We start from the raw sequence: 27,901 nt of genomic DNA on the forward strand, positions 1-27,901 counted from the left end.
CTAAAAACAGCTATGTTAAAAATGGTATTTTAGGGGCGCCTCGGTGACTCTTTTGGTTAAAGTGACTAACTCTTGGTTTTGGCTCAGGCCATGATCTCATGGGTCATGAGATCAAGCCCCTCTTCAGGCTCCACACTCGGGGGGACATCTGCTTGAAGATTCTCTCCCTCTGCCCCTCACCATACTCACACGTATGCCCGTGCACATGCTGTCTCTCAAATTTTTTTTTTTTTAATTAAAAGAAATGCTATTTTAAGAGCAAAAGCTACTTAACAAAAATTTAAATGTCTGTTTCTAACCAATTCTGGCTAGAGGTTAAAGTCTGGATTTAAAAAGGCGAAAAGTATTTGGAATCTTCATGGCAATTAGAATCTGTACAGCCATGCTGTCAGTTCTTAAAAGGTGAAGCTATGATTCATTCACCCCCAATCCCCTATACCAGATGTAGAGCCAGGCACAGACTCCTAATATAGATACACTAAATAAAATCAGCTCAAACATACTTGCTTTACTTTTTGACCTTGTAAAACTTTCAGTCAGGAATTGTCAGGAATTATCAGTCTAGAATTCAATATACTCATACAATTTTGCAGTCAAATGCTCTACCACTGAGCTATACCCCCCACTCGTACAATTTTGTTGACTGGGAAAGACCTCTAAGAATTCTTACACTGGTTTATTTCCTTACTTAAGAGGTCTGATGCGCAAGTCATCATTTTTATTACATTTCTACTAGACCCTCAATTTCTTCACTTCTTTGCCATTTTAAGCTTGCCTTCCCCAAGCCTAGATCAACCCAATTATTTGCTCTTCTTTCCTCCACTCAGGCTGCCAAGTCTCACAGCTCTGAGGACTGATTCTGTAAGAAATTAAAGTATGCAACATGCTTAGCCTATGGTGTTGATTTAGCAATTCTTTTACTCATCTGTATATTCAGGCCTTTTTGAAATTCATCTTTATGTAATACAACTTGTACATACAGGGACCTTTCTAAAACTCAAAATTAGCCAGGTTATACAATGCCTACTTAAAATCCTCTAATGGTTTCCAACTGCTCAGTAGAGAGTTCCAAATATTCAATATAACCTACAAAATCCTAAATGCTTTGGTCTCTACCAACCGCTTTGGCATCAAGGCACACCATTTTCCTCCCTGCTGTGTTCTAGCTACACTGTTCTTCTTTTTGGTTCCTAGAATGTAATCTTCCTCTGCCCCTCCATCACCACTACTTTGCAAATGCTGTTTTCTCTCAATGGAGCATTCTTCCCTCCCTTCTAGGCCAAGTTAACACATGCTTGACCATCTCTCAACCATAATGGTCTGAGGCTGACATCAAATATCCCCTATCCCCTTCCTGGTCTGTCAGTTTATTTAGATAGTACTCTCAGTGAACAGTATTCCTTCCTTTGAACACCCTGTCTCTCCTAAATTATAAAAGCTGCAAGCAAAGTATCTTTGCTTTCCATTTATACCTCCAATACCCAGCCTAGGGCTAAGCACTTAGTAGATACTTACTAATTATTTATTAAATGCTCCATCTGACATTTCTTACACTGCTCTATCCAAGTTTTACCAATCTCCTCATTCTTCCATGCCTTATCCTTCCTAGAGAGACTGGCTTCAACCAAGAATGAAGTACCCACTGTCAGGGATCCAATGATGGGCAAGAGCCCACAGTGAGCCACCCTAAGGGAGGCTCACTCTAATACCTGTCTTTCATTTATTCTGTAAATATTTACTGAGCATAGTGTATGTGGTAGAAACTGTTCTAAATGCTAAGAACATGGTAGTGAACAGAGAAAGACAAGCTCCCTGGTTGCTATAATCTAAATTGCTCCCCCCCCCAAATTCAGGTTGAAGCCCTAATCCCCAATGTGACAGTATTAAAGACCCTTTAAGGGGGTGATTAGAGTAAATGAAGTGATGAAGATAGAGTGCTAATCTGACAGAAGTGGTGCACTTATAAAAAGAGGAAGAGACAATAGAGTTCTCTCCCCACCATGAGAACCCCGTAAGAATATGTACAAGCTTGTACAAGCCAAGAAAAGAACTTTCACCAGAACCAGACCACAATGGAATCCTGATTTTGGACTTCCAACCTTTGAGAATTGTGAGAAAATAAATTTGTTAATTTAAGCCACCTACTCTGTGTCTTTTACTATGGCAGCCCAAGCAGACTAGTAAACTAATCTAATAAAGACTGATTTTAATGCTGATATTCAATTTTAAAGAGAATTTAAAAATTCATGAGAAGAGGCACCTCATGCAATAGGACATAGTAAAGACAACAAAAAGAAGGAACAGATACTGCCAAGTAAGGATGCACACTCATGTCTTCACAGAGGAAACCTCCTAAATGGAGGTATCTGGAGATCTGGCCTATCTTCTTATCTTATCAAAAGATAAACACTCAAATAATCACACTTTCAATATAGGCCTCCATCCTATTATCATATTCTTTACATGGATGCTCTATAAGAAAATTCGTGGCATGTGGAAAAATCCACCATAAAAAAAATCAAGTGCTACTATAGTTTAAAAAAATCTTTGATTTGCATGACTCTCAATGGAGGACTATCAGCATTTCTCCTGATTGTAATTACGTTTGTACAATATTTGTATTACCAGCCACAAAATCTGATTACAGTAATTCATACAGAATCACAAAACTGGAGAGAGGCTGGCATGCCCTTCACATTTCATAAAGGAGTAAAGTGAAGACTAGATGATTTAGTTCTTGTCCAACACCTCCCAACTCCCATCCTAGATTACTGCAGAAAAATCACCTACATGATTTGCAAGGTCCAGTGCAAAATGAAAATACAGGGCCCCCTGCCCCCTGTATTTGGGCCTTATATGATGGCACAGGTTGCAAAACACAAAGCTGGCCCTGAATAGAGAGGTACATCCATAAACACCCTTTTAAGAAATGTCTTTCTTTACAGTCCAACACACAATACAGATGGATCTTGGCTCATGAACACAGATGATGAGGAATGTGGTGAAGAGCAAAGAAAACAACCTGGAGTCAGAGGACCTCCAACCACTCACAGGCTAGACTCAACTAAGTCTGTTAATACACCACGACTATAAAATAAGAGTAAGAACCCACCCTACCTCCATCTCACAAAGTTGTGAGAAACTTGAGTTATTCGCATCACACAGCTATTGGTATCACTATGATTTCCTTAAGCAGCCCTGAATTAATGTTCTCAAATGCTGGAGACACTGGAAAGTGGGAGGAGTAGGGGTGAAATCTGCAATAATTACAGCTTACATTTTACAACCTCACCTTCAAGTGTAACAAGAGTTCACTTCCCATCAAAGGTTTCTGAGCAAAGGAAAGCCATGCTGATTCTGTATTCTTCACCAGAGTATCTGTAGCAGCACTGTCTGACAGAAATACTGCGTTAGCCATGATTTAAAAGTTTCTAGTAGCCACATTGAAAAAGAGATGAAATTAAACAATGTTATTTTATTCAACCAAACATATTTAAAAAATACCCTTTTCCACATGTAACTGATGTAAAAAAATATTGAGAATTTTTTTTCTTTGGTGCCAAGTCTTGTAAATTCAATGTGTATTTTACATTTACAGCACATCTCAACCCCGTGGGGCTACTGGACAGTGAAGATCCATAATACTAAGTATACAAGGTACCCGACTACTCAACTTTCACATCCTTTTGTTGTCTTCTACTTTTCTATGACAGTAACAACAGTACTTTAAAAGAAATTTTCAGCCTCACCATCTTCAAGGAGAGGCACTGCATAAATTTCCTTTAAATTATAGATATACTTGCTCCCCCCTCCCTCTCTGCCTGCCTCGTGATCTCTCTGTCAAATAAATAAAATCTTTTCAAAAGATAAAATAAAAATGTAGCTATACAAAAGGCCTGCAAATGCAGTCATTTGCTAAGCAATTTAGCAATGCTCGTGGCCCACGGGAAAGGCTTTATTCATCCTTACACGAAATTTGCATTGGCCCTACAAGCAGAAAGCACAGCTAACCCGGTGACAGGCCCTTCAGGAAATAGTAGTAGAGTACAGCTAGAGAGCGTGGCTCGTTGCTATTGCTGGAAGTCAGGAACCTGAGGACCACTCCCACGCTCGACACCTGGCTGGGCCTCCCGTCCAACGCCAGGACACCGGGTTCCGCACGAACTCTCCGCGCGTGTAGCTGCAACGCGAACCCAGCGCCCCCGAGGGGTTCCGCCCGCAGCTCCAAGGCTGCCTGCTAGGCCCGGCCTGCGGCCCGCCGCGGTTATCCCGCAGCGCGAAACGCTACGACCCGCGCCACCGCTCCGAGGAGGCCCTCGTACCGTCCCCGGCCCCGGCCTTTTAACTGGGCTTCCCGGGGCCCCTCACGGCGGCCCCCGCACTCCCGAGCCCGCGCATGGCGGGGGGGGGGCCTCCGCGTCGGTAATGCTTAGACGCTACCGGAGCCACAACTCACTGACCTGAAGAGGCAGCGCGGCCGTCGCACAGCCACTTCCGGCCTGGTCACCGCCCCTCCCTCCGTGGGAGTCCGCACGAGGGCAAGATGGCGGCCGCGGCGGAGGGGCCGTCAATTTGGGCCACCCGGCCGGGACCCAACACCCCAACACCGCGCGCCCCGGGACGCGCGGACGCGTCTCTGCTTTGGAAGAGGAGTTCCCCACCCGTGAGCCCCGCCTTTCGGTCGCCCGGGAGTAGCACCGCCCTGGGGCGGGGCCACTGCCCTGGAGGCCCCGCCCTCCGCCCCCAGCGCTCCGGTGCACTCCCGGAGGCCCCTCCCCTGCGGCCCCCCGGGAGGTATCCCGGGCACGCGCACCTGCGGGAGGTTTCCCGGGCAAGGCCTGTCGGAAATGCGTTGTCTCTGGCACTGCAGACGCTTTACCTCATTCGATCACTTTAAATTTCCATTAACAATTTATTGCAGGCCATCGATGTAGTAGAAATGCCAGGGTATGTGGTTCACGATTTATTCATTCCTTTGCTCATTCCACAAACACATCTTGAGTGCCTCTTGGGTACCTAGCGCCTTGCAGGAATACTGGGGACACTGGAGTGAACGATAAAGACGCGGTACCGGCAGAAAACAGTGATGCCTTGTTAGGACTAATCCAGTGCTCCACCGGAGGGGCGCCCCCTTAGTGTTGGGAGGTCAGGAACGCTTTCTTGTGAACCACTAGGCTGACCCCAAGAAGGATGAATACGGTATTAGATGGGAAAGGGAACAGCGGAGGAGGCTGGGAGAGAAGAGCCTTCCAAGGCAAAGGAAGATCAAGGGCAGGTTGAGGAGGGATTGCATCTCAGAGGGAAAGCTGTGAAGTATGGATGGATGAGTAGGGGAAGTGGGGAGCGATCAAGATGCTCTATCAGAAAGGCATTTGGAAACGAGGCTGGTGAGTCTGGGTGGACTTTTTCCTGTTAGAACACCTTGGCCTGTTCTCTAATACACAGGGACTCTGTCTGTTTTATTCTCTGTTTAATCTCCGGAACCTAAAATAGCACATAGCACAGGTATGCGCTCAATAAAAATTTATTGGATGAATCCTAAAACAATTGTCTTTCTTGACACTCTCCTCCAGCGAATATATTTTCCTCTCCTTTCTTTTCCATCTAAGCTTTTGTGAAAGTGTATTCTTCTCATGGCGTCACAAGTTCCTTGCACTCCAGAGTCCCTCGAGCAATAAGTGACACTTTTCTCAGTCTCCTTGGAAATCCATTCCCCTTCTGCACTAAACAGTGTTCCTTGTTAGTGAACCTAGATTCTGTAGAAGAGAAGCTCCTTGCCATTCACTTCCTCTTCTCCCTTCCCCCTTTCTGCAAAATGGCAGACAGCATTTTCTTTGTGAGTAGTGAGCTTTTAGTATAGAACTCTGGATTTCCTATAGCTCCTGCTGCATAATATATATTCAAAAATAGTTACTGAGTGGAAGAGTATATTCTACTTTTTAGAAGATTAAACTGTGTCAGAGAACTTAACACTGCTCTGAGGTTACACTACTTGTCTTTATCAAACATGCATTTTGTAATGGATGCCTGAGTTGTGTAGTTCAGTCTCATGGTTTTTTGTTTTGTTTTGTTTTTTAATTTAAACTTTTGTGTCATTAACAAGATATTGCTCTTTCTAAGCTCCTTCACGTATGTTGTAGTGATCCAGAATAAGATGTTTGTTGTGGTTTAAAACCAATAAAGGACAACAGCTGAAGAACTGCTATTTCCTTCTTATTTACTGCTGCCCTTAGCAGTAGCTCAGTTTCTATTGGAACATTCTGTAGAGTCTGACTGGCTGATCCGAACTCCCTTTATTTCCACAAAATCAGTCTGCACAAAATCAGTGTAACCATGAGAGCAAGTTTTGCTTTTAAGCATCAAGGGGAAATTAGGGCCCTGGAAAAATGTTTTATGGCTTAAGTAATCTTTTTACAAAGGTTGGGGTGAGAAGATCTGAGATATCTTAAGATAGTGGTCTTCAAAAAGTATTCAAGCATACTCCCAAATTAGTTTTGTAAATCAGTATACTTACTCATATATTTTGGGGGAATACATCTAACATTGTTGTAATAAATTTACATAGTTCCAAGGATATGATTTTTAATAATTTTAAATACTTAAATTGTAAACAAATCTATTGTATCACACTTTAAATGTAGTTCTTGAAATTTAGATACTTTAGCGAGAGTTTCTTACAATCATTCATTTAAAATTTTTGTGACTAAGCTCTTCTTTAATTGTAGGAAATCATGTTATTCTATTTTTCTTCTTGATCTTGTATTTCCACTTTACTTTCTCCCAGAAGTATCTATTTGTTTGATAATAAACAATTACATAGCATTTGTTATTCCCAGATGCTTTACAACATTGGCTCATTTAATACTGTCTTGGGTTGGGTGCCCTGGAAACATATTTCAAAATGGAGATTGAGAATAGGATACTTATGTGGGAGGGTTGGGATCAACACCAGTGAGAGGAAGGAAGAAGATGCAGGACAGTGCAGAGGGAGGAGCTGAGGTGTGATTCATTACCAACAAAGGCCTCAGCCAATTCATGAGAAACTTTGAATCTGGATTGGCCCTCCCGAGTTGTCTTGGGTTGGGACAAGGGATTCAGGACTTCATACTACCCCACTGATGTGGCTAGGTCACTAATGTGACCTGTCCCTCGAAAAACAAGTGGCTTTGAGTGAAGCCGTTTTCTCTGCCAAGACAGTCCCCAAAGATGGCTGACAGCTGCACGCCATCTGCTGACAACTTTCCCAGCAGCTGAAGGACTAAATCATTCATTACTGAAGGGGGACACTGGGGAGGTACATCATGGACTTCACGTCTTCATCAATTTTATGAGGATGATACTATTATTTTTCCCCTTTTACAAATGAGAAAATTGAGGCACAGAAGTGTTAAATAAATTGCCCAAGATCTCGCTTTTTTTTTTTCTTTTTAGAGAGGGAGTGGGGCAGGGATATAGGGAGGAATGAGGGGACAGGCAAAGAGAGTGGGAGAGAGAATCTCCCCCTTTTTTTTTTTTAAGATTTTATTTATTTATTTAAGAGAGAGAGAGAGAGAGCAAGCACAGGCAGGGGGAGGAGCAGACTCCCAGCTGAGTAGAGAGCTCGGTGGGGGGCTCTGTCCCAGGATCCCAGGATCCTGAGCTGAAGGCAGCTGCTTAACTGACTGAGCCACCAGGTGCCCCAGAGGGAGAGTATCTTAAGCAGCCTCCACAGGCAACGTGGAGTCCAATGCTGGGCTCTGTCTCCCAATCCTGAGATCATGACCTGAGCCAAAATCAAAAGTCGGATTGAACAACTGCTTAACCGGCTGAACCACCCAGATGCCCCGCCCAAGATACCTACCTCTTAAGTGGTGGAGCGAGGTTAGGAATGCCGACAATGTGACCCCAGCATTGTGCTTGTAACGATTGAATGGTAGCCACTTGATGTAGTTTTAAGTGTTATTAAAATGATCTTTTAAACAGGAGTTGGCAAACTTGTTTTGTGAAGGGCCAGATGGTAAATATCCCAGCCTTTCAGGTTTTGCTGCCTTGATCACCACTTCTCCCTTCTGCTGTCCTATTGCAAAACCAGTCGTCGACAGGACATACGCAAAGGAAAACTTTGTTTCTAGAAACAGGTGGCAGGTTGGATTATTGGCTAAACTCTGTTTTAGAAAAAAAGCATTTAAAGATACAGGAAACACTCATGTTTTATGTTATAGGAATAAAATTGTACCGAAAGGAATAAACATCATAATTCTAACCTTATTTTTCAAAAATGGGAAGGAATAACGGTGCTATTTTCTTAGTAGTTTCCTATGTGTGGTAGGTTTAAAAGTGATCATAATTTTCTTCATTACATTCTATGTTTTCTAAAATAAAAATGTAAAAAATTTTAATGAGGAAAAAAGCCCAATGAGTATTATTTTAAAGAGTATAGTTGGAGGAATTGGGATGCTTAATTCGTAATGATAGACAGACACATCATAATCCTGTACCTACGGAGTTAAGGCAGAAATAATAGGGTTTAAGCAGCATCCTAAATGCTTCAGTAACTGGAACCGTTCTAGGATGCTAACATTTCCTGCTTTGCTCATTCCTTCTTCACAGGGTTTCCTCCATTTGTGGGTAACTTGGTGTTATGGATGAATGCGTGTGTTCCCTCCCTCCCAAATTGATATGTTGAAATCCTACCACCCTATGTGATGATATGAAGAGATGGGGCCTCATATCTTATCATGTGGTAAGAGCACATGAATGTGACCTCCGCCCTCATGAATGGGAGTAATGCCCTCATAAAAGGGACCCCGGAGAGCTCTTGCAACCCTTTCCTGCCATGCATGTGGACATAATGAAGTCGGCAGTCTGAAATCCAGAAGAGAGAGCTCATCAGGACTCCACCATGCTGGCACCCTGATCTCAGATTTCCAGCCTCCAGAACTACGAGAAATAAATGCCTGTTGTTTACAAGCCGTGCCATCTATGGTAATTTGTTATAGCAGCCTGAACTGACTATGAAACTTGGCTCATCCTTTCTGATGAGTGCTGAAGAAGTAAATCAGCAGCCATCAAAATACTATCAGATCAGCACTGTTAATCCTAGTGAAACACAGGCTGTCTTGCTGCCTGGTCTCTTCTTCTCCGTGGATGGGATTTGAAAAAATTACATTTGGGCTTTTGAAACAGACGATGTGGCTAAATTCTGCTAATCTCTCTGTTCCCACAGCCATTGCCCCAGTTTCGGTCTTAATTACTGCTCACCCACACAGCAGTCTCCCAACTGGCCTCTGATTCCCCTGTTCCTACCTTTTCCCTCTAAACCATCTCCTCTGTGTGGCCAGATTGATCTTCCAGAGCACATCTCAAATGACCCTCTTAGGTACGACTCTTCCTTGGTTCATGTTCCCTACGGACCAACAATCAAACTCCTCAGCCTGCAGTTAAGATGTCAATGCTGTAAGTCTTAACAGTCAATGAGAAAGAAAACTTATGTTTTCAATGGATCAAATTAATTTTAGAATTACTTAAACCAGACAAAGCCCAAAGCAGTTGTAAAGATAGGCTTCTCTTGGTAATAAAATGAGAAAAATATTCCTAGAACCATCGCTGGAACTTAGATATCTAACTATGAAGGTGATACATTCAGAATCCGTGCTGTTTTGAGCCAAAGACCAGGTCCCAGAAAAACCAAATTATATCTGATTGGCCCGGTCAATAATTTGGAAAGCTTCTAAAGTAATGTGCAATGTGTGACTACAAAATCTTCACATGGATAATGGACTTGATTCTCATGTTCAAGAACTTGGACCATCAGCAGTTTATTTGAGAAGCTAAGCCTGACTTCGTTAGTAAGTATAATTGCAACCCCAGGAAGACATTCAAGTTGTAAGAAATCAGAGGCAGAAAGAGAATCAGAGTTAGAATCAGGATAGAAGTGATAAGGAAACAAATTTACTTCCTAAGGTCTAACCCTTTTGGAACTTTTGAATCAGTCAGTTCTACAATTGCACCGTGGAGTGTATTTTATCTAAAAACATTTTTTTTTTTAGATTTTATTTATTTATTTGACAGAGAGAGATCACAAGTAGGCAGAGAGGCAGGCAGAGAAGCAGGCTCCCCGTGGAGCAGAGAGCCCGATATGGGGCTCAATCCCAAAACTCCTGGATCATGACCTGAGCTGAAGGCAGAGGCTTTAACCCACTGAGCCACCCAGGCGCCCCAACTGAAAAACATTTAGAGAAATCTGCTACTCTAAACTTGAGAAGAAGTATTTAGTTTGCAACAATGTTTATGAGTTTGAGGAAATCTAGCTTATTAAATTAACACATTTTCAAAGTACTCATTGTATAAATGAAGTAAAATATATATTAATGATTTAAAGATTAATGAATAACATACAATGGTGGATATTCCTCTCCATGTAACATGCACAAAACTTCTGGAATATAAAAAAGAAAGTTATCAACATGAGGATGTCCCCATTCTGGTCCAATATGTTTTCCCACTTGATCCCTTAACCCATGCACAATAATAAACTGTAATAATGCTATTACCTATTATATTGCAATATACTTAAATGGTTTGTGAATTTCTCGAGGCTGGGATACATGTTACAGTCATCATTGTTCTCCTCATTAGTTGTTGAATCAAAGTCAGGAATGCATGATAAAAAATTACACAAATACATGAATGCTTCCATTCCGACTCAAAATTTCAAATATTATTGTGTGAACAACATTGAAGGAAATGTTTTAAAATACAGGTACTCCTACCATGCACAACTGTTTTCATTTCTCTGTTCCTCTTGCAGGATTTATCCATGCTCATATAAGATATTTGTTGGAGTAATAAGAGATTAAAAATAGAACTGGCCTTGTCCAACAACGGGCCGAAGCCCCACTAGACTGGAACAGGACAATAGGCGATGAACATTCCCACGTTCCAAAGTGAGAAGCTACCATCTGCGGAGCTGGAACAGACTTTGTAGCCTGAAGACCCCAAGCGTTCCTGGAGGGGGTTCTGAACTGAAGTATCTAAGAGGGATTTCTTTGGAGAAATTCATTTCCAGAGTCTTTTTTTTGTTTTTTCTTCATTTCCAGAGAGTCTTACTCCTAATCCCCTAGGAGATATCTAAGGGCACTGGTGTCCTGAAGAGCTTGATCTGTGCAAATGGGAACAGACCTTGTTGGTCTGCTGTCGGAGCCGTGCCTGAAAACTTGGAAGGCCAGCTGGTTGTATTGAAGGTCAAAAGGTGAGAGGTGCATCTGTTGGGAAAACTTCACTCCTGGGGTTTGTCAGGATAAACGATGTGGCATGCCCTGTGGACAGGATGAGGGCCACAAGGGTGAGAGGCAGCACAGCATAGTCAAATAAGAAGATTTTCTGGCAGACTGAGTTGACTGAGCTGAGAGACCCTGGTGGTGTTCCATTGGTAAGAGGCTGGGGTCAGAGAAGGTGGAGTTGGACACCCGCCAGAGAAGAGACCTGGCTGGCTTTAAAAAAAAAAAAACATGGGATGAGAGCTCCCCAGGGACGCAGTCTCCAAAGAACGAGGGAGAGCTCCAAGATGGAGAAAGAGATCACTTTAATACATTTCAAAACCAGAACAAGGCAGTTTACTTAAGTCGTTCTTTCCTGCTGGTCTACCTGGAAGAGTCAGACACTTCTTCATGAGTGTGTGAAAGGAAGAGTGGCCCTTTTCCCACTGCCGGAAATTCCAGCCTGAAGGAAGCCCCAGCTGCGGAGGGGAGAATCTTTGAGCTCACAGTCCTGGCTGCTACATGGGAATAGACATTTTGATGGTAGGAAACACATAGTTTTTATGATTAAGTGTGAAAAAAGTGATTTTTATGCAAAAGACTGATCCAAAGACTCATGGCACCTGCCTGGGATATCATCCAAGTGGAAAAAAAAAGTCCTGCCCTCAAAAATCAAAACAAAAGGACAGTGGGGAGTAAAATAAAGTTTTATAATGCATCCTATGGGGTCCTGTGTTTTCAATGGATTGATGACATTCACATGAAATCAGAATGAGCAAAATATTGTATGTATCTGAAATTTCTAGCCATTAATAAGTTAACACAAATAATAAAATGTAATAATGAATTACAAAAAAGGTTTTGCAACTTTATACCAAAATGTTAATTGCATGAACAGTGTGATGTTACACAGGGCTGAAGCCGACAGTTCTGCGGGTTGTGCATTAAATGCCTGCAGAAGAGTCATCTGCATTGTGATTATTCTAACAGTTGTCAGGCAGTAAGAGCCTTGAGAACAAGGCACTTTTATAATATGGGGTATGATAGTGTATATTACATGTGTAATACTGTAAAGGGAATGATGCTATATGTCATGAGAAGCATGCATGTATAACATGGTGTATAAATTTAGTAAATGCTCAGACTTAAAATATTATTTTGTGATGATGGATGTTGAGACAGGAAACATGGACCAATGGTTGTTACACTATCATCCCCATCATTCAGGATAAATCCAATTCCTCCTCCTATGGGGACGTGTGAATTATGGGAGGAAAGAGAAAGTTATGCACTAACATAAGTACCATAGAGATATGAAAACAAGGGCATACTTGTTTGTTAAAGAAAATGGAAATATCAGTCCTCATCCCTGTCACCCCAGTTCTGACTGGAGTCAACCAGAGACTGAGTAAGAATACAAGGATTTGGCAAAAATAAATGAAAACATTCTGTGAGAATCAACTTGCTATGTGGAATTTATAATACAGAAAATTGTATGTGTTGTTTTATCTGTAAATTACATACCACACACTCTATCAGCGCATTTATAATAAACTTATATAAACCTGTGAACACACACTTTCTTCCAGAGAACCAATTGTTAAATACTCTTCAGCAAACCACTGAATATTGTGCTGCTTCATTTCCTTCCCTTTCCTAGGCCAGTTAGGTCCTAAGCTCTTTGATTCTGCTTCCTCAGTATTTTTCAGAATTGTTCACTTCTTTCCATCCCCACTGCTGGTACATGAGAGTCTTATCTCTTACTGGTATTTTGCTACATTGCTAATAGGTCTCTCAGTCTCCAGGCTTGCTTCTCTGCAATTAATTCTCCACACAGTCACAGAGTGATTTTCCTAAAATAAAAACGTGATCACGTGACTCCCCTGCTTAAAACTGTTCAGTGGCTCCTTGTTTTTTTCAAGATAAAGTCTACACCCTTTAACATGGCATCAAAGAATGCCTACTTGTCTTGTGCTTCCTGCATTTCCAACTTCTATGTCACTGTCTGGATTGGGTACCCTCTTCACAGATCTCTTTTATAGATACTATCACGCTAGATTGTCATTACCTGGTGGTTTTTTTTTTTTTTGCCAATATTTTGTTATGAAAAATTTCAAACATACAAAAAAGTTGACAGAATTATAAACTTACTACCTACCAACTAGTCCACAGCTAACATTTGATCTATAACTGACATATTTGTTTTCTCATATATCTATCCGTCTACCCAGGACTTTACCCATCTTTTTATATATATATATATATATATATATATATATATATATATATATGCGTTTCTTTCTTTTTTTTTTTAAGAAGGAGTTTTATTTATTTATTTATTTGAGAGAGAGAGAGAGACAGAGACAGAGACAGAAGTAGTGAGAGAGCATGAGCAGGGAGAAGGGAGAAGCAGGCTCTCTGCTGAGCAGGGCGCCCTACAAAGGGCTGGATCCCAGGACCCCAGGACCATGACCCAAGCTGAAGGCAGACACTTAACCAACTGAGCCACCCAGGTGTCCCTCATGTGATGCACTTCAAAGTAAGCTGCAGGTAACTACACTTTTCTTCCAAACACAACAGCACGGTATCATCAATTAGCATTTGTCATTTGATTACTTAAAAAAATATTTTTGGTAAAGTTTGCCATTGTCTTTTACTTCCTTATCTTTTTCACTGGGCTGAAGTGACTGGATCTCATTTGTTTTCTTTCCAACGCCTCACACATAATAGGAGCTATATGTGAGTTGATACTTGTTAAATAAATGTATTTGAGATTTCATCAGATGTTAGTTTCTTGATTCCTATATAAGAGTAATTTTGTGGGGCGCCTGGGTGGCTCAGTGGGTTAAAGCCTCTGCCTTCTGCTCAGGTCATGATCCCAGGGTCCTGGGATCGAGCCCCGCATCGAGCTCTCTGCTCTGCAGGGAGCCTGCTTCTTCCCCTCTCTCTCTCTGCCTACTAGTGATTTCTCTCTCTCTGTCAAATAAATAAAATCATAAAAAAAGAGTAATTTTGCCATCCCCTTTGGTTTATCCTCTTATTTCCCTACCCAGAAAATTTTGTAGAAAGAAATTTACTTTCTACTTGTTCAGAATCATAGGCAGTTAAGAATTTTAAACTGTTAAGGATAGTAGACAAGCTCTTACACTGTGTCTTTCCACAAAGATCCACAAGGTGGTGCCAAAATATCTTTTTTCAACCAATAGTTCCTGAGGACCCAGGGTCAGTCCTAATTTGATTACTTGGCATTTCTTGAATTTGGTCAATTAACATAACGGAAATTATATGATTAAGTAAAAATTACTTACATTAAAATTGTATGCATGTAATTTCAGAAGCTATAGTTCTGGATATAAACAATAAATAATGATTATAATAAGGACCTTATATTTGTGTAGAGTTTTATGTTATTAAAATATTTCTCATATCCCAAGATAGAAAAAAATTAATTCACCTCAGGTTTCTTTCACTGTAAACTTTGTCCATGAGTATTTTACTTTTAGTAAAGAATTTGTAAAAGGTCAGAAGAAACAAACTATTGCCCAGGAGAAACTATATAATTTAGATGTAACTCAAAAAGCAGATGACTCTCTTACCTCAATTAGGGACAATGTTGTATAAACCAGAGTTGTAATGGGTTGATATAATGTGGGATAATAAGTTACTTAATGTTCTTAAAAACATTTTAGTTCCAGAAATTTGATAGTTATTTTAAAAATTTCTTTTGGATATTCTTATTAAATCCCAAATGGACTGACTAGAACATTCAAATGGGTATTGAGTTTCTGGAACTTACTCACACAGATGATGATATCTTCTTACATTACCAGCTATATTTTGATCAGTTATCAATAATATGCACCATCGGCCACAGATATCTGTGTAATAATCCCCAGCTACCGAGGCAAACCAACCTAAACCTAGAGGAGAAATTTCTTCAACTCAGGGTTCTAGCAATTGGTGTACATTGTCTTTGATGGTCCAGGCATTACAGTGAGATGTGAGACTCTTGATGTGCAGGAATTTAGCCCGTGATAATCTTCCTGAGCATTTGCCCCTAAAGTAAATCCGTTTTTTTTCAAGCATAAATTGTTGGCCATAGAGCAGCCTCCTTTTTCTCTTGCTGTGCCACAAGCCCAAATGGTGTAAAGGCCAAGAATCTTGCTGGGAGCTTTAGGGTTAAGGAAAGATGCCCAGCTGCCTCACGAAGATAAACTATTCCCGCACTGATTCATGGCATGGCCTTTGGGTGGGCCTTAACATCAGCCCTCTAGTTTCTCATCTGCAAAATGGAAGAATCAAACAAAAGTATTGTCTAAGTTTTCTTTCAGTTCTGAGATTCCATTCTTTGCCCCCGATATAAGAAAAGCTTAAATACCATCTGGTGGGGAAATCAATTCACCCAAATACAGTACAACACTTTCTAATACCTGAAAGTAAATTCAACTGAATGAAAAATAGAAAATATTTTCCCTATTAAAACAAGAGTTTGGTCAAGGCTCATAGAGATCCAACCTTTCCTTTCTGGTGGACTCTGCACGAAAAGGTTAAGACTGCCCTATCCACTGACTAAAAGGAATAATTTAAAAAAGAAAAAGCCCAAACATTCAAATTTCTTTAAAGAAACGTTTTAGTGATCCTAAGATCGGTACAGTGAGCTGTCACTGTGGTGCAGGCCATTGCATGTTGCATTTGGGATACGATTATTCAAGCTGGGGACCAAACAACAAATAACGAAGCAAGACAGGCAGTAAACAATACAAACACAAGTGAGAGAGGGAAGTGGAACAATCAGCTCAATCAGAATTTGGCTAGGGGAGGTGTCCTGTAGTCACACTGCTCAAGACTGAAGCAATGCCACAGTGCCAACCTTTTATGATCAATGATGATTTTCATTCCCTCTTGTCTTTGAATGTTCTCAGTCCTTCCCTTAGTTGATAAATAGGGCCAAATCCAATTTGGCGGTCTTCTCATTTTCTGATGAATGAGGAGAGAGAAGGTCCAAGTCATCCTGTTGGAGCCAAGAAGGGTGGTAAATACAGAACTTTGGAGCTTTGGGGAAGATGTTAGAAATTCTTTAAAAAAAAAATCTACTATATTAAGATTTTATACTGAAAAAATATATAAGAGGACCTTTAATGACAGATATTTTCCAAGTTGGGTAAAAAAGGTCTTTGACTTCTTCCACAGTTGATAACTTTCTTTTCTTCTTGGGTCGGCAGTGAGAAAGGGGGCCAAAATTGGGAGGGGAGTGTGAAACATTGCCTTCTACCTTGGTCTTGATCCAGGTGTATAACTTCTATTCAAGTTCGAGCTGCTATGTTACTAGCATTTTAGTATTAAATACTAGTATTTTTATAGTATTTTTTTTTAATTTTTATTTTTTTATAAATATATATTTTTATCCCCAGGGGTACAGGTCTGTGAATCACCAGGTTTACACACTTCACAGCACTCACCATAGCACATACCCTCCCCAATGTCCATAACCCCACCCCCTTCTCCTAACCCCCCTCCCCCCAGCAACCCTCAGTTTGTTTTGTGAGATTAAGAGTCACTTATGGTTTGTCTCCCTCCCAATCCCATCTTGTTTCATTTATTCTTCTCCTACCCCCTTAACCCCCCATGTTGCATCTCCACTTCCTCATATCAGGGAGATCATATGATAGTTGTCTTTCTGCAATTGACTTACTTCCTAAGCATGATACCCTCTAGTTCCATCCACGTCGTTGCAAATGGCAAGATTTCATTTCTTTTGATGGCTGCATAGTATTCCATTGTGTATATATACCACATCTTCTTTATCCATTCATCTGTTGATGGACATCTAGGTTCTTTCCATAGTTTGGCTATTGTAGACATTGCTGCTTATAGTATTATTTCTATAGTGTAGAAATTATTTAGTATTTCTATACTAGTATTTAGTATTTCTATAACCTCATGCAGATAAAACCTTGTGGTATATAAAAATCATCCCAGACTTAGATTCCTTTTAAATGTCTCCAGACCCCCAAATACCTTCACTATTGAAATGAAGATCTTGGCACTGGTACCAAAACAAATAAAGCCAACATGGACTCTACTATGGTAGAGTAAAATTTTTGAAAAAGTTGAAAAACAGATTTCTTGTCTAGCAGTGCTTTGGAAGAGAGCAACCTAATGTATCACGGTTCTCAAGTGATTGATGAATACTAAAAAATTACTTTGAATAATCACTCATTTCATAAATATTTATTGAGAGCTCACTCTAGGCCATTACAGTAATAATAGAAAAATGCGTGCTTCTTTCTTCTATAAAGACTGTGCTACAGCCAGCACTGTGCACTGCAAGTAATAGAAACATTAGAGATATTAAGGTAGATATTGTCAAGTGGGTGTATAAAGGAAGTAGGGCCCCTATAAGCAATAATAAAGACATAGTGAAAACTCTAAGCAAAAAAACAAGACTTTGCTACAGAACAACTGTCAGAGGGCATGGACTCCAAGTTGACTTTTCTAGCTATCACTGTTCTCCATGCACACTAATTCGGACTGTGTATGTCCAGCTGCACACTAATTCAAGACCATCCATTAGGATTAAGACTGCAGTCTTCACCTGCGGAATCCTGTTTCTCTGGGGGCAAAGCAAATTGCCTTATATAAATGGAGAGGACACAAGATTTTCTTCGGAGTCATCTACCCAATCAACTTAGTGCTGATGGCCACGTCTGGGAATGAAAGGCAGCATTCGGGTTACTCTGCTTGACTTTGGGGGATGGAAGGACAGGGATGAGCAGGCAGGACTCCAACTTGTCCCTGACTTCAGTCATAACAGTTCTGAAGCAGGGGGGCTTCAGGAGTTATCATCTGTTTGCTGCTCTATAAACAAACCTATAGTATATTATTCTGCAAGCATGTTCTCTACCCCAGAAAAAAGGGAGGTGACCTTCTGAAAAAAATGCCACTTCCTTGTCCCCTGAGTCTCAGCTCATAAAAGTGACAAGCATGGCTGACATCTACAGACGATTTAAGGTATATTTGTGGTTGCATCTTGGGAAATTCCATTTGTCCTTCTTCATGGTGCCCCCTGTTTCTTCTTTCTGTTACCAAAGCCTCACAAAATGTCAGTTCTTCAAAAACTGCTTTGTGGTGCAGAGACAATGAAAATACGAACATTCACACGGGTGTGTAACTTAATGATGCAGTAGTTGGTATAAGTGAGGCTCTGGGGTCAGCTACATCTGAGTTGAGATATCATTCAGGCATTCTCTAGCACTGGTAAGACAACCTCTGCCCCAACATCCTCATCCTCAAATGTGTAAAAAACTTGTAAACATGTAAATATGTGTAAAAAACATGTAAATGTGTAAAACTGTATAAACGTGTAAAAACATGTAAACATGTAAAATCTCCGCATGTACTGTCCCTCAGTGGTGGCTCCATGGCAGGGGTAAGTGCCATAAGGTGTATGAAGCACGTAGCACAGGGCCCTGCACCTGGTAAAGTGTTCATGAAAGGGAAGCTATTATTGTTACAATAAGCAGATTTGTAAATATCAAAATGCCTTCCTAAGAAAGCTAGCTGATTTTAAATTATTGGGATGTGAACATTTATATTGTCATCATGATACTCTCTATCTCTGTGGCAGTTTGTTGAGAAGCCTGTCTGTTCATTGTCTAGGAGTCGAGTGGCTTCTTGATAGTAGGTTTTGCACACAAAATGGGTCATAACTGCAAGGTAAAAACCAGGAAAAAAGAGAATGGACCCACTTGAGGAACTACCTTTTCTGGGACAGAGTGCTCAGAATATTGACCACTGTAAACCTAGCTCTTGTGTTACAGTTTGGATGGATCTCGATCGCTAATTACATTTACTCCCTCATTTCATAAATGGGAAGCTGAGGTCCCCAATATGAGAGACAGAACCAGGACTAAATTCAGATCACTTTTCCACTGAAGATTATATTGACATTTTATTATGAAAATTTTCAAAAATCACAGATGTAGAAAAGCTACTGTAATGAACTTCTCTCTACTCTTCATTCAGCTTCAATAATTATCGATCCATTGCCTCTCCTGAAAAGCCAGTTTTGGGTCTGAGTGTGTTGTCACTTATGCTGCCTGACAAAACTGTTCAGAACCAATAACACACAGAGCACACCCCAGGCGGAGAAAGTAAGAAACAGAAGGAGGACATGGTATGAGAAACTGCAGGCTGTCCCTAAATGCCTAAAATGTAGAAAATCTGCTCAAGTGATCTTTGTAACAGTCTGGAGAACACAGACTTGTTCTGAGAGGACACTGTTCCTTTAAATTACTTACTGATCCCACCCAGATCTTGCACCCTGGCCAAATGCCTGACCACTCTTGCTTTAACGTAGGCTAATAAACACGAATAAAAGATTGCAAAACTTCCAAGACCAAAGACAATTTTTATTCCCACAGAATAGAGCAATATCAAATCGCCAACTCCATCCCAACGATGGTCCTTGCTGTTGGCATTTGCTTAATCAGTCTTTAATTCCTGTTTGACAAACTTTATAAGGTAAGACATAACTGCTTTATTTTAATCACTTGAAATCAGATGGGACCATCTAGGCACTGTGGAAGACTAAGGGGTTTGCCTATTTATTATGTGAAGAAAGCTTATCCAAATTTTCTATCCTCTGCCATGGCTTTAAATTAATTATTAGAAAAATAAAAATAATTGTTAAAATGCCAACATTTAAAATGTATTTCAAAGTTTAAAATTGATTTTTAATTTGCAGTCTACTACCTAGCATTGCAATGATGTTAATACCTTTTGGGACCTCTTTTCTTAACTTGGAACATATTTTTATAACTCAGTATTAATTACAGAATATTTTATAATTTGGCTGGTTTGACCATTTGAATAAAGTCTTCTTTTGGTATTTTATCTTTCTGTGCAAAAAAGGAGCTGCAAACACTCTGGATACAATTGGCAAACTGTGCTGAAAGTATTCATTTTTGAAATATCACAAAATATATAGTCTCTTGGGTTTATTGATTCTGATATTTACCCAAAATAAATTTTAGGCAAAAAAGGCAAATGTATGGCATTTGGTTAAAGATAATCATTGTTTCTGCATTTATAAAATACAAATTATAGTGAACATACAGGTTTATGTTTCTTTTATTTAGTTAATGGCATTTCCCCCCAAAACCTATTTTACTTGTATATGATATCTAAATGAGAGAAAAGCAAAAAAAATCATTTTTAAAAATGAGGCAGAATAAAACATGGCAAAAATGGTTAGAAATGGGTGTACTCTTAAGATGCCAAACTAATAAAAAAAAGAGAGATTTTAGGAAGGTAGTGGCACTAAAAAACCAAACGTAGAAGTATGTGCTCTGGTTAATGTCAGTAAAGAGAAGGGACTAGCAAGACTGCTTTGGGGGTGCTGGGTAAAAAATACCAGCGCAAACAGTAATGAAATATGAGACATACTGATGAGTGGTAAGGAGTAAGTGTGATAGTGAATGGTGGATATACAAAGCTTCAGGTAAGCATTCATGATTATATCACCCCCCCCAAAAAACCTGTAGGAGCCGGTGCTTAGTTTTAGGAAAGACAAGTGTTTATTTATTTTTTAAATTTTTTATAAAGTTTTTTTTTTGTTTTGTTTTGGTTTTGTTTTTAAAGATTTTATTTATTTATTTGACAGACAGAGATCACAGATAGGCAGAGAGGCAGACAGAGAGAGAGAGGAGGAAGCAGGCTCCCTGCTGAGCAGAGAGCCCTATGCAGGGCCCCATCCCAGGACCCTGGGATCATGACCTGAGCCGAAGGCAGAGACTTTAACCCACTGAGCCACCCAGATGCCCCAACAAGTATTCATTTAAAGACAGCATTTCTGAAGGGGGAATGTGGTTTCCTGCTCAGGATCCTGCAGGGGAATCACCTTCATTAGATTTTTGAAGAGTTGATCATGGAGCTTGTAAAATCTCTCTTATTTTCAATGAAATTAAATTCTCAGCCTCTTATTTCCAGAACAGCTAAGACACTTTTTGTAGTATGGGCTCAACAGAAGAGACAGGTTATATGTAATACCAGGGACACGGTGGTATTCCGCCTGCCTCCCCTCGCCCCCCAACCCCGAGAATGCTACATAGCAGCTGTGTTCTGCTACATAGCCTTATTCTTACACTAGTCTTCAGAGTTAAATGTGTACGTCCTTCTGTATTCTTCTCTTCGGTTAACAAGGAATTACTTTGGGGAGGGATGTCCTTGATGCGTTTTATTTCCTCAGCAAACGCCTTGTTCTTTTATAATGCTCAGGTGTCGTCATGTCTTAGCACACCTGGTCTGAAGAACAGTTGACATTGGTCAGCTGCCCTTGATGCCTTTGCCTTGCCCAGAGGTGCTTGGCCCTACTGATACAGAGTCAGTTTCATATATTTCCTGCTAGACGATGTCAGCTGAGGAGCAGATGATGGCGTGGAGCCATCCTTTGGTTCATCCTCAACCCAACAGCTTTGATTTCCTTTTTGGTTTTCTCCATCTGGCACGTATGAAAGGAGCCAGTCATCCATTCCCTTTCTCACTGCCTGTGCGTATATTTCTACCCCCCACTTGAGCCTGGAAAAATCGTGCTCATGATTTCCCAGTTCCCATTCCCTGAAGGCAAAGTGAAGGAAAATGTAATTTCCTTTTCCAGAACTTTTGAAGTCAGTATGGTTTAAGAAAGAAAGCATTTCCAAACCATGCAGAACATTGGTTCAGAAAAACCTTTCTTGTTCCTTCTCAAGTATACTGGGCTAGCCCCACATGATTCTTCTCTTGCAGGGAGGCCCATGGGTTTAAAAGTCATTTAGTGTAGAGCTGGGCATATTGAGACATGAAGATGGCTGTAGATTTTAAGACAGGATTAGGTTTTTCATTGTTAATCTATCCAGAAATATAATTTCACAGGAATGGTCAGAGGAAGTGCTTCCTGATTTTAAGTCTTGTTTCTGTCCATCAGCTTTTCACTAGGAGAACCGTGTTGCTGAGCAAATCTATTATTTTTGCTCTCAGACTCTCTTGATTCACTGAATATGTATGCAGCTGTAGTCCAGCTTGGATCTCGGTTGTAGATGAAGTTTCCAAGTAAGAGTGCAAAAAGAAATGGTGTTCTATGGGAATTGGAAGGGCGATTTCATTTTTTACTTGGCTTTTGAGCTAACTGAAGTTGTGCATGTATTATTAAGACTGAAATGATGGTGGCTCTCTACTATCCTGTAAAACTATTGAGATTATCAGGAATTAGTTATAATGAAACAACCAAGTAGCAATCTGATATCACCTTGAAGAATGTGACAATGTCGAAACAGACCCTGTATCTGAGCCATTGCCATCATATAGAGTAGGACTGAAGTGTTTTTAAATGGTTTTCCCTACTCTCTGCTCCCCATAATAAAACGGGAAATTCAGATTACTTGGATGTAATTCTTTGACTATATAGAAACATTCACTAATAAATGTTTGGTTGTGGGGCCATGACTTACTTGGATTTGAATCTTTTAAAATATTGATATAGATGTTTTTCTGTAAATATGAATAAAAATCCTTTGCTCCTGTCACAAGCCAGTTTTCAATTCTGCTGGCTTAAAATTAGAAATAGCAAACACTGTATTTTACGGAAGTATTTACAACTGATTTTTCTATTAAAGGTGTTATAAAACAGATGACTTTCTACCCTCTACCATAATGTGGAACAGAAATTTTGTCTTCTATCTCCTGCTTTTGCCAGCTTTTATGAGTCAAACAATGTATGGACAAAGAAAGAAGGGATCAAAGTCCAACTCACTTGCAAGGAAAAATGATCTCCAGGGTAAAAAAAATATATATTTTGGTTTTGTTTTTAATGATTAGTTTGAGCCTGTTAAAACACTGATATGAATTTTTCCAAATAGCAGTTGATGTAAATAACAAACCATATATATAAACATATATGTATCATCCTATTTTAATATACTTATATTATGATAATAATATACCCTCTATACTTATAGAGTGTACTTACAAAAACATCAGGTGTTTCACAGCCCTCATACATTTATTATCTCATTTGAGCCTCACAGTAGCTTTGTAAAATGGGAGTGACAGAGACTGCTACTGTCATAGATACAGAAATTGAGGCCCAGAGACGTTAAGTGGTGCATCCAAGACCATTGGCAAATTAACTAGTAAGAGCTAGAATTCAAACTTAAGTTCTTTGCTTTTATGTTTCTTTCTCCCTCATTGCTACAATGTGATGTGTATAGTCATTTTCTCCCTTGATTTTAAAAGAAGCTACAAACAAAAAAAAAACACCCACCCAAAACAAGATAGGACCTCACCAATGTGACACACAACCTGAGAATCAGGCAGAGCATTATTTACTTCTAGAAACTTTGCCCAATATTTATTGAATTTGGGGGTGCCTGGGTGGCTCAATTGGTTAAGCGTCTGACCCTTGATTTTGGTTCAGGTCATGATCTCAGGGTCGTGAGACTGAGCCCCATGTCATAAGATCAAGCCCCATGTCTGCTTCAGGTTCAGTGTGGAATCTGCTTGAGATTCTCTCTCCGCCTCTGCCCCTTCCCCCCACATCTCTCTTTAAATAAATAAATAAAATTTTGAAAGCATATATTTGTTGAATTTTTAAACAATTGGAAAATACTCAAAATAGAATTTTGCTTATTTGTTTGCTTCTGACTTGCATGATTTCAATAGATTTGGAAAGAGATTTAGTACTTTACAACTTAAACCCTACCTGCAAGATGCCTCTTTTTCACTCTCCTCTCCTGTCAAAACAAAACAAAACAAAAACAAAAACCCCCAAACCCAAAAACCCCCCAAAACAAAAAAACAACAGCAAACACATACACATCACACACCAGGGCTTTCCTGATGCTAAGTCACTTCATGAGGAGGAACAAATATTTTGCCTAACTTCTTTGTTCTATTTCAGACTCTACTTGCTTCATAGATGTTGTCTTCATTGTGGACAGCTCCGAAAGTTCTAAAATTATTCTCTTCGATCAACAGAAAGATTTCGTGGCTAGCTTGAGTGACGAGGTCTTCCAGCTGACCCCGGCTGGCGCCTTGAAATACGACATCAAACTGGCAGCGCTTCAGTTCAGCAGCTCTGTCCAAATCGATCCACCTTTTTCTTCTTGGAAGGATCTGCAGACGTTTAAACAGAGGGTCAAGTCTATGAATTTCATTGGGCAAGGCACCTTCTCTTACTATGCCATCTCCAATGCCACTGGGCTACTTAAGAGAGAAGGGCGTAAAGATGGTGTGAAGGTGGCTTTGCTGATGACTGATGGCCTTGACCATCCAAAGAATCCAGATGTTCAGAGTCTTTCTGAAGATGCCAGAACTGCAGGAATATTGTTTATCACCATTGGACTTTCCACTGTAGTCAATGAAGCCAAACTTCGTTTGATATCTGGGGATTCATCCCGTGAACCCATTCCACTGTTAAGTGATCCAACCCTTGTAGATAAAATTCGAGATCGCCTGGTAGGTACCAGATGAATTGGTTACATGTATATATTCCCGATCATAATATTGATACCTTAATTACAAATTCTGTAAGGATAGATACTGGGTCAGAAGGATGAAGGAAAAAGAATCCACCTGGGAAATAGAAGAATCTTTCCGAAGTCTCTCTTCACTTCCTTGATAGTTGAAACCAGATAAACTGGGAGAGTACAAAGCTCATGCTCTGGAATTGCACTCCTACCTTCATCGCTACCCAATGCTGAGGACTTTGGAAGAATTACTTTCCAGTCGTACACTTCAGGCTCCTGTTTATACGTCCTGGGATCATGAACACAGCTGACTTATATTCAATTTGTAGTCAGCTTGTGGTCTGCTATATTTGTACTAAGTTGGTTTTTTCCCATTTAACATCTGCAGAAATATTTTGACTTGATGTCTTATACTGCTATGTTATTCTACTCAAGCAAAGTTCATAGACTTCCAATTTTTTTTTTAATTATGTCCTTGTTCTTAGGTGTTAGCAGGCCCACCCATTAAAATCACCTGCAGTCACCCAGTGGTTTCTCCCTGCAGATCAATGAGTACCATTTGATTGGTCTGATTAGTCGTGTCAATGCTTTTCTTTGTTGATCAGCTGTGTGTGAGATTCTTTCCTTTTTTGCTTGGGATAACACAAGGCAAAGCCATCAAGATAAAATCCCTCTTCACAGTGTTTCTCAAGAAAACTCCTGGAGAAAAAGCGGTTAATTTGTTAAGTGTTAAAAATTGATTTTTCTTAAAAATATTGATTTTTTTTTTTTCTTTAGAAGAGAGCAGGGCAAATTGGTCCTTTATGGACTGAACATTTCATGCGGCTGTTTTCTATAGGCTGCAAAAAACCCTCAGCCTTGTTTTGGAGATTGTTTTGGCACTTTTGTCCCTTCCCACAATCCTTTTCCTAACATTATTCTTTTAACTTACAAGTCAATATAAACTATAAGATAATAACTAATAAGTTATTATTATAACTGTTGTTATAAGCATAAGACATTGACTTTTTAAAAAAATCTAAATAATAGTTACCACACCTTGAGTGCTCTGTGTATTAGGCATTTTTCTAAGCACTTTACAGATTTTATTTTATTCAATGTTTACAACAATCTTATGATGTAGGTAATATTATCCTCATTTTAGAGTTGAAAATGTAAGGACAGGCAAAGGCTCTGGGGTCTTCCTGCTTAATCCTGTGAAGCTATATTGGAAGGGGAAAATAGTCACTGTGTTTTAAGGTTTTCTCAGTCAGAGCTGCCTTGAAACAGTTAAGCAACAACTCTCTTCCAAAGTTCTATTGTTTCTAGCCTCTTTTTGTTGGCATTGGGGGTAGATAGGGAGAGCTCTGCCTAGGCTTAAGATGAAGAATTTGGTCCCCTGGGGACATAGAATGAGGGTTCATCCTAAGCATCTCTCTCTCTCTCTCTTTTTAAAGATTTTATTTATTTATGTGACAGGAGAGAGACAGCTATGGAGGGAACACAAGCAGGGGGAATGGGAGAGGGAGAAGCAGGCTTTACACCGAGTAGTCAGCCCGATGCGGGGCTCGATCCCAGGACTCTGGGATCATGACCCGAGCTGAAGGCAGAAGCTTAATGACTGAGCCACCCAGGTATCCCCTGAACATCACTTTTGCATAGAAGGGAAATGTGCAGGGGTGCCTGGTTACCTGCCTACCGCTGCCTATGCCGTAATTTAAGCAGTCCTGACCACTGAACCCCAAACAAAAGAATCCAGATGTGTAGGAGAGAACCTTGGAGTTGAGATAACGAGTCGCCAGTTGCTGACTGTGGAAGATACAGGACAGGCAGCTCCTTGTTTGGCCAGTGGTGTAGGCTGAGAAGGTTCCTACTGCTTCCTGACACATCCTCCTCACAGAGAGCTCCTGCCCAACCCAGAACACAGGATCTTGGCAGTACACGTGAAGCAGGACTATTTGTTCATTTCTGAGGAAACCAGAGAATGACCAAGTGTCCCCACGACCCTGCTCTTCCTTAGCATCCTGTGATTTCAGCTTGTTTGTTCAGATGGAAGCTCTATGAACAAGCCACTTCTTAGGAGAGGCTGCTTTCTAAACACTTTCAACATCCAAAGGGCTTATTAGGTCCTTCAGAGAACAATATACTGTTTCAATGTTTCAAATCGTCTCTGTGTAGGAGGCAGAACTTGATTCCTGATCAGGCCATTGGAAAAATTCCTCATCTCATCTATTTCTAGTACATCTTTAGGTGAATTCCTAAACTTTTCATCTTGAAATAATTATGTAGTTGACTTTTAACAATAAGTTCGTTAAGTATAACTTAAGTACAAAACTGCATCTACTTAAGGTACACAGTTCTCTGAGTTTTGATAGACATATACGTTCATGAACCCACCAACGCGGGTGGGATACGGAACATGCCCCTCACCCCCAAACTTCTTCATGCCTCTTTGCAAGACATACTTCCCTGGCCTATTAGCTCCTGGTCTGATTTTGGCCACTTCAGATTAGTGTACACACTCTAGACTTGTATACAAATAAGCTTATGCAGTGCGTACTCTGTTTCTGTCACTTCTTACTCCCGGCATAATAATTTTTGAAATTCAGCTGGGCTGTTTTTTGCATCAGCAATTTATTTTTTGTTGTTGTGGAGTAGACTTTAGCTGAATTTTAATGGACATGAGTGCCTGCAATGAATAGATCTTGCAGGATCCAAGACAAATCAAGAAATCATTCCCAACTCCTTGGAATCTCTAGGAAAAAGGATGATGTAATAACCCCATGAAAACACTTCAGTTCTGAATAGCCTCAGAGAGACTTGATGACTCCACACTGAAGAGGATATAGGCAATGTTTTAATACTATGTTTTTATGATTTACGTAACACTATTGAAACCAAAGAAACTGTTTCAACCCAATGTCCATATACATTAGGTGGTCTTTTAGAGGAGATTTTATGGAAGCTATGTGGCTGCTACACTAAGCTCAAATATCTTTTTGTCAAAAAGTTTGTCATCCTCACCTGTTAAGTTCTTTATTCTCATACCATTTGCTATTGTACCAATGACTTTGACACCTTCCTTATGTTTCCTCTGTCCCTTTCTCATAGCATTGACCTCCTACTCATTCACAAAATTGGCAGTTCCATTCTAGCCTTCTGCTTTTACATATACGCCATCAT

General features: G+C 40.2%; 2 protein-coding genes across 2 annotated transcripts in view; one reads left to right on the forward strand and one right to left on the reverse strand.

Moving 5' to 3' along the window:
• MIOS (meiosis regulator for oocyte development) overlaps positions 1–4,582 on the reverse strand; it is a 36,645-nt gene extending 32,063 nt beyond the window's left edge. Inside the window, exons 1-2 of the mRNA XM_032874371.1 lie at positions 4,461–4,582; positions 3,293–3,389 (exon numbers count right to left, since the gene is read on the reverse strand). The gene's annotated coding sequence lies outside the window, so the exon portion shown is untranslated. The remainder of the gene's footprint in view (positions 1–3,292; positions 3,390–4,460) is intronic.
• Positions 4,583–19,676: 15,094 nt separating this feature from the next.
• The window catches only part of COL28A1 (collagen type XXVIII alpha 1 chain), a 146,355-nt gene continuing 138,130 nt past the window's right edge, over positions 19,677–27,901 (forward strand). The window contains 3 exon segments of the mRNA XM_032874384.1: positions 19,677–19,760; positions 22,889–23,049; positions 24,172–24,728. Of these exon segments, the coding sequence (XP_032730275.1) occupies positions 22,926–23,049; positions 24,172–24,728 (681 nt within the window). The 5' untranslated portion in view covers positions 19,677–19,760; positions 22,889–22,925.

This window comes from Lontra canadensis, unplaced genomic scaffold, assembly GCF_010015895.1.
Source record: "Lontra canadensis isolate GAN:19392208 unplaced genomic scaffold, GSC_riverotter_1.0 scaffold2, whole genome shotgun sequence".
In the NCBI taxonomy this organism is placed as follows: domain Eukaryota; kingdom Metazoa; phylum Chordata; class Mammalia; order Carnivora; family Mustelidae; genus Lontra; species Lontra canadensis.